Genomic DNA, 7,310 nt, shown 5'->3' with positions numbered 1-7,310 from the left:
TAAGGGGCCAGAGTCAGGTTTGGGGAACTAGGGAGGCAAAATTTAACCGATTTTTCCTTTGTGGTGCCATGCAATAATGGGGTTTTTTGCAGTGCTTTAATTTTCCTCCCTTTCCTCCCCAGTGCCTGTGTTGAGAAAATAAATGGCCCTGATATGGGGGAAAAAGGGGCAATCAGATGGTGCAGGTGTCCAAACACGTCATGGCCCCATCTGCAGGCACGAGATTGGAGGGCTCCTCCCTTCTTGGCTGATAAAAGCTGGCAGAGGCTGAGACAGGACTGAGCTTTGGCTGAGCCTGTGCCAGAGAGAGGAAGAAAAAAATCCCAAGAAAAACGCAGTGGAGAAGCAGCCAGTAGAAGAAAACCATCTGGAGGAACGCACATACAGCACCAGGACAGCAAGGAAAATACCAAGAAGGTTTGAGTAAGAGGGAAAATCCCAGTGCGGATAGGGGGGTTACATCACCCTGATGTCTGGGGAGGGGGGAGAAAGGGGATTTTGAGCCCCCTCCCCATCCCATGAACTCAAGAAGGGAAGGGATTTACCCTTGCTTTTGTCTCAAGATCTTTGTTTTGGATTTAAAGGTATTTTGCAATGGAGGGTCATGATGATTATTTACTTCTCTTCTACCTGTAGCAATCCAGCCAGGGAATTTGGGTGAGAAACAGCATGGCTCCTGATTTTATCTCCATTTGGGTGATTTTCTCACCTTTTTCTCACTTTTACTCATTACCCTGCTGCTTTAATCCCCTTATCTGCAGATTTGCAGATGAAAACACAGGGAAAAGAAGCAACCTGTTTGTTTTCAACTCTCACAGCATGGTTTATTCAATCATTTTGGGGCTTTATTACTCATGCCAGGGCCCTTTAGCATGGGCAATCCCTTGTTTGCGTGCAAAATCCCACACTGACTTCCAGAGGAAGAATTTGAAGCCATTTGGTGCCAGCTCTTATCTCCCCCATACACATTTTCTCCAAGATCAATAACAAACTTCCCCTCTCACAAGATTTCTCTGGATATGAGAGATGAATGTGGCTTATCTCAATTTTAGGGACTTTCCTCACTCAAATAACTTTGTCAGATTTGACTGGTGAATGGTGGAGGCAGAAACAGATTTAAGATGGACAGATTCAGCCTTCAGCCAGCTCAAGGATTTGGGGGTATAATAATATCTACAATGGAGATGGGTTCATTCTAATGTGCTACTCTTGTTCCTTTCATAGTCATTAGGGAATGAATTGATTTAACCCATCTCCAAGGGTCTTCCCATAAATGAACCAAGCTATGTTGCAACTGTTGAAGAAAAATAATGCTATTTTCTTGAAGTAGTTTGATTAAATGTAGTGGTTAAACACATTTTTTTACATAGAAAGGGGCAGAAGCTGAGATAGCAATGAAGGATGATAATTGGATTTTATCCTTTCTTTCCTTGTTCTGTGCCTCCAGTCAGGAAGAGAGGACTCTGAGGGTGCAATGGCTTTCTTCCTCAAACCACGGCCACGCACATGGGACCTTGCCCTGGACTACCATACCGCCAAACAGTTTGAAGGTAATCAGAGGCAGCTCAAAAGGAGCAAAGTACCTATTCCTTGTGTTTTCTGGGCTGAGATGTTCAATGGGGTTGGAGATTCTCCAGCTCCACCTTCTGTCTCCCTAGGGCCTCTGTCTCGAACCTCCATCTCTTTGTTCTTCCATCTCCAGCCTCAACTGGATATATATCCTCCATCTCCTACTTCCACCTCTTCACACTTATATCTGCAGCCTCACCTTTCCTCTCCCTTTCTCTTTGAAAAGTCACCAGTGAAGGCATTTTGGGGGTGCATTTTCTCTGGGCTTAAATTTGGCTTCTGATCCATTCTCTGTTTTGCTTTTCAGTGGACGTAACCCTGGATCCAGCCACAGTGGGCCCAGAGGTGATCCTCTCTGAGGACCTCAAGGAAGCCACCTGGGGCAGACCTCGATGCCAGAGGCCTGAGGGTCCAGGCCGGTTCGACACAGACCCGTGCATGCTGGGCAGCAAGGGCTTCACCTCGGGCCGCCACTACTGGGAGGTGGAGGCCAATGGGCGCTTCTGGGCCGTGGGGGTGGCCCGTGAGTCAGTTCAGAGGAAAGGCCGGGTCCTCTTCAAGCCCAACACTGAAATTTGGGGCTTGCAGAAGTATGATGAGCTCTGTGTTGCCCTCACAGCTCCCTCCCACACCTCTGTTCCACTCTTCAATGGGGAGATTGGGGTCTACCTGGATTATGAGGTGGGACAGGTCTCTTTCTACGCTGTCAGCAGCCGCCAACGCATCTTCACTTTTCCTGCCTCCTTCAGTGGGGAGAGGGTCTTCCCCTACTTTTGTGTGCTCCTCTCAACCATTAAACTGTCCCCCAAGGGCTGATGCCCTGAAAGGATCCTCCCAAAAGCTGGTTGCATCACAGTGGTTGGAAATGCTGGTTGATGCTCCTCAACTCTAATTTTCCAAGTCTTGAAGTAATTTCTAACTCAGTTCATGGTCATTCCTTCATCTTAGATGTCTCTGTTTTGGGTTGTGCCATGGAGATATTGGGTCTGACCTCAGTACGGCTCATCTCAAGTTGCTAAATTCATGCAAAGCTTGTTAAAAGGAGCTGGACTTCCCTGAGCTTGTTTTGAGCTAAAATCTTCATTTTTTTTCTCCCAAATACAGCTTCCTCTGGAAGGTTCCTTTTGCTGACCTCAGTGCCTATGATTGGCTGGGCTTCCAGCACAAATTAAAAATCTTGATTTTTGCAGACTTTGTATTAATACCAGCAGCTATTCCTCATATTAAAACTTATAATTTAATATTGTTTTATATCATTTAAATCCCCTTGTTATCACAAGGATGTGCTCACATCCACTGCCCCCACTCTTTTCCTCTGCTGTTCCCTATGCTTGAGACTTATTTCCAAGTACTTAGCATGTAAATATGCTCCAGATAGAATAAATTTCTTTTTCTCTAAGAAATCTGTATTCAGGCCATCACCAAGTTGCCCCAAACCCAAAAAGAGCCCCCAGAGCTGCCCTGCCACCCCACCCCACTCCCTCAGAACTATTTCATGTGGATCCCCAAAGTCTGCCTTGTCCCAGAAACACTTTGTTGGCCTCTGGAAACATCAATAACCCCTTGCCCAGGGATTCCAAAGTCTTCTTGAGATTTTCTTTCATGTCCCTATGGTGCACCAGATATCTGGGAGTGAGAAGGCCTCCCTGCAGCACCCAAGGAGCTGACACAGAGGTTTGGAGGCCGTCTCATCCTGTTGCCCTTGCCTGAGCTCTGCAGCTCATGTTTATTACAAATCCAGCTCCTCTCAGTGCTGCAGTGGGAGGAGCTGAGCCCATTGTCATCCAGGTAAGCACAGAGCCCACTACCATGGATCCGAAACCTGGAAGTACAGAGGACATAACCCATTTCAGATGGAGCAGCAGGAAAAAGGAGAAAAGTAACATATAGGCTTCCCTTCAGTTCTCAGGCATCCTCATGGGCACCAGCATGCCAAAATACTCACACTGATCTATTTCTAATATGAAACCCAAAGCTTTGCAAGAGAGAAACAAACTTAAAATAAAAAATCCAAACTTAGGATTTTCTCACCAAATGCATCACTCCCATCTTTTAGGTCAAAGGGGAAAACAAAGACCAGTTCCAGATGCAATGTTGCCCTTCCCAAATATTGTCCCATTGCTACCTCAAGTACATGAAGAAATGCACATTTTGTGGCAGAGGAAACACCAACCAACACCTTAATAATGAAAAACATGGACTCACAGGTGAGATAGAGGTGAGCGATTCACCCACATCCATGGCTGCTCCTCATCCTCCCGCAAAAGGCCAATCCAATGCTCTGAGATGCCTTTGTACCTCATCACAAAGCTCTGAAAGAGAGGGAAAGATTTTTACCTTCTTCCAACCAAAGCCCTCCATTTTACCAGTTGCCTATGCTGCTTTAGGGCTTCTTTGGGGCTTGAACATTTCAATCTGCTACCAGAAAATGTCATCTAGAAACAGGAGTTTATCCCTACAGTCCTTGCAGCAGTTGGCTTTGGTGAGGAATTTGAAGAGACCCATGATGACATATTCTCAAATTTTCCCCAAATTCTCACCCCAGATCTTCAAAAAAGACCCTGGAAGAGCAGTCACAGAAACCAAAAGGTTTCAAATACAGTGCTTTTGGTTTTTCCCCCCCATGCCAAGCAAGTTCTCATGTCTCCTTACCAAGTCCTCCGTGCTGTCCAGCATAGCCAAGGAAGCACCAAGTGCTGAGCAGTTGTCCTGGCTGTATGTCCAGTTCCCTTCAACCTCAGAAAAATAGTAGCATTTTCCTCGGTACCTGATCCAGTCAAAGGGGCACTGAAAGCAGGGCTGGGCATGAGGCTGAAAAGCTTGCACTGTCATTAAGAATAGAACAACGTTAACGAGCAGCATCTTCCCCTTGTCTCTCTGGGGTGGAGAGATCATCCTCCACCCCTTGGCTTCCAAAAGTCTTCACCTGTCTCAACTGTAGAAGAGAAAAATTAAGATACCAGGAGAGATCCTGTGAGAAAATAAGCTCATCATGGCCCAGCTTGTGATGTTGGATAAGAAATACAGGTGCTGCACGTTCAGAGAAGGAAATAGGGTGGTAGACTTCAAAAAAACACATTTTAAAGAGGAGTTTCAGAGTAGTTCTATCGCTAAACATGCCCTTGGGTGTTGCTCTCTGTCATTAATGCAAAAGTAGTGAAAAAGACAGGGCAAATGTCCTCTTATTCCTGCACACTTCTTGACTTGGTGGGACTCATGCCAACATCTCCAGGCCCCTTCTTCTCTGAAAAGAATACTTCTGTGTGACTGTACTCCTGAAATGGCTCTTCCTGTTGATTTTCTAAGGGTTTCTTGATGACATCAGTTCCCACACCATGGGGATGGGTTTGTTCTTCTGTAGAAAGACTGCTCTGAAATGTCCTTCTCTCTCTCAGAGACTACAGCAGCTTGGGTGGGCTTTGTCTTCCGCAGGAACATGGAAATAAATCTGTCACAAATTCAACAAGCCAAAATATCTCAGAGACATTACCTGTGAGACTAAAACTTCGACATTCACCTGCAAAAGCGATGGCTGTGATGAGCAGAGCTGTGAAAAGCACTGCCAGCATCACCTGGCAGGCGACACGTGCCTCTGGCTTCATCTCCATGCTGTGACCTGCAGGAGAACAGACCTTCAGTGCCTCTGCAGGGGCTCCCAGGGCAGCAGCACGCCACAGGCCATGCCAGGAGTGTCAAGGGTTGGTCTTGTGCCAATGGCACCGGACTTGGGGTCATTTTGTGTGAGAAACACCAAATATTCTTCTTCATGTGGAACAAAAGTAGCTATTTTTTTATTTATGGGAGCTCTTTGGGGAACAGTTTCCTCCCCAGCTCCAGATGCAAACTCATGAAATGTACCACAATTAAAAATCTGATTTAATTTCTGGGATTTACCTCATTATTAAAATTCAGTGGTGTTTTTTTTCTCCACCTAAACTAACACACTTTGGGTCATGGTGCCTCCATTTCCGTGTCTTGTGATCAAGAATATGCACTTTCCCTTCACCATGAGCAAAGAAAATTCTCTTTTCTAGAGGTTTTATACAAAAATCTTAGTGTTTTCATCTAGTACAACTTCCCCATTTTTTGTTTAAGATTTTCCCTTTTTGTTTCCATCATATGAACCAAATGTTATGGGAAAAACCCTCCTCTCACCTCTTCTTCCTGGAAAAAATATTAGAAAGTAAGTCAGAAGCCAAATATTTAAAAAAAAAAAAGTTATATTAAAAAATTTAAAATCAACAAATGAAAAATCAACCAAAAAATGGAATATTTGTGGGTAAAAAAATATGCCTAAAGAATCAGTTACTCAAGAGCCTCAGGAAAGTTTAATGCTAAATCTGAATAACCCATCGTGTCTGAAATTGGTCTGTTTAGAGCAAAAATTCTTTCTGCTGAGTGCAAAAATTTTCCCTCAAGGGAAGTGCCAGAAAAAGATTTTCCCCCCTACAACCTTACTTCAGCTGGGTTTGATCCTCAAATTACAGAAGTATCAAAATAAAACCCAAACCCAATGATTCTACAGTTCACTGCCCTACAGTTACCTGCCCGCTTGTTCCTTTCCATGCCCAAAAATCCGGAATAAACTCTTATTTCCTCCATTTTTGGGGTTCCACCTCTACAGGTGCTCTTGCCTCACCTGCCAAGCAAAGTTTCATCTATCAGAGGTGTCACAAAGGCTCTCCATGCTCAATTCAAATTTTCTCACAATTTAAAATTTTATCCCTGTTCCATATTTAAACTTTTCTCCCCCCCTGAAGTTTTCCTGCACATTTAAAATTTTGTCCCTGCAATTAAAATTTCCTCTCCCCCCCAGTTAGTTTTATCTGGTTAATTATACTTTTCTTCCCTCAGTTAAAATTTTCTCCCTCTATGTCAAGTTTTCTCCCTGCAATTACACTTTCATCCCAAATTAGTTTTCCCCACCTATTAAAATCTTAAAAATTAAAATTAAAGTTTCCTCAGGTAACATTTTCTCCCTGCAGTTAAAATTTTCTGCTGTAATTAAATTTTCCTCCCTGTAAACTTTTCTCCCCATTTAAGGTTTTCCCCCAATTAATGCCTTCTCCCCTCAATTAATATCTTCTTTTCAGTTAATATTTTCTCTCCAAAATTAAGGTTTTCTCTACTAAATTAAAGTTTTCTCCCCCCATTTAAAATAATCTTCCCTTATTTAATATCCCCTCATTTAAATTTTCTCCTGCAATTAAAAACTTCTCCCTGCAATTGAAATTCTCTCTTCCAGTCAAAATTTAAGACCACCTCCCCTCAGCCCCCAAGCCATCCCAAACCCTGTTACCTGTGTCTGCTCTGTGGGAACAAGCCCAGTGCTGAGGCACAACCTGCTCCTGTGAAGAGAAACTCAGTATTTTAAAAAGAATGTTGTTTGGGGTTATTTTATTGTACTCTTAGGGATTTTCCTGTGCCTCCTCGAGGGCAACGAAGAAGGGGCCACCTGCCCACCCACGGAACCAGGGGTTCCCCTCCAGCTCCACCCAGCAACACTTCACCCTCTTTCCCAGCATTTCCGGAATTTACTCTCAGCTAGGGAGATGGACAGTCCAAAAATGCTTTCTTTAGTGTGCAGTTGGAGGAAACACTGCTGGAGATCACTCTGTTCCAGGATGTCAGGGCACCCCAGAACAGCGTTCAGGGATTCTACAAGGGAGAAGTACAGTTCCCTTCAGCACATTTTATAAGGTTTTTTACTGTAAAATTATAAAAAAATAAGTGTTTTTGCA

At 44.1% G+C, this 7,310-nt stretch overlaps 2 protein-coding genes across 4 annotated transcripts; one reads left to right on the top strand and one right to left on the bottom strand.

The window, feature by feature from the left end:
- Positions 1–299: 299 nt before the first annotated feature.
- Positions 300–2,810, top strand: LOC132086419 (E3 ubiquitin-protein ligase TRIM7-like). Of its 3 annotated transcripts, none has more exons than XM_059492086.1 (3): positions 300–423; positions 1,448–1,550; positions 1,877–2,810. In XM_059492086.1, exons 2-3 carry the CDS (start codon positions 1,475–1,477, stop codon positions 2,383–2,385), a joined length of 585 nt encoding a protein of 194 aa, XP_059348069.1. In that variant the 5' UTR covers positions 300–423; positions 1,448–1,474; the 3' UTR covers positions 2,386–2,810. The 3 variants fall into 3 exon arrangements, with proteins under 3 accessions (XP_059348069.1, XP_059348067.1, XP_059348068.1); XM_059492084.1 differs by having other exon boundaries at positions 375–584; XM_059492085.1 differs by lacking the exon at positions 300–423 and adding an exon at positions 646–1,161.
- A 367-nt stretch (positions 2,811–3,177) lies between these two features.
- LOC132086418 (C-type lectin domain family 2 member E-like) lies at positions 3,178–6,171 on the bottom strand. The gene is made up of 5 exons (XM_059492083.1): positions 6,114–6,171; positions 5,087–5,185; positions 4,222–4,394; positions 3,775–3,881; positions 3,178–3,391 (listed from the first exon to the last, which is right to left on the bottom strand). The coding sequence occupies exons 1-5, from the start codon at positions 6,169–6,171 to the stop codon at positions 3,178–3,180; spliced, it is 651 nt and encodes a 216-aa protein (XP_059348066.1).
- Between the last annotated feature and the right edge of the window lie 1,139 nt (positions 6,172–7,310).

Source organism: Ammospiza nelsoni, chromosome Z, assembly GCF_027579445.1.
Source record: "Ammospiza nelsoni isolate bAmmNel1 chromosome Z, bAmmNel1.pri, whole genome shotgun sequence".
Classification (NCBI taxonomy): Eukaryota; Metazoa; Chordata; class Aves; order Passeriformes; family Passerellidae; genus Ammospiza; species Ammospiza nelsoni.
This window is presented reverse-complemented; position numbering and strand designations above follow the sequence as displayed.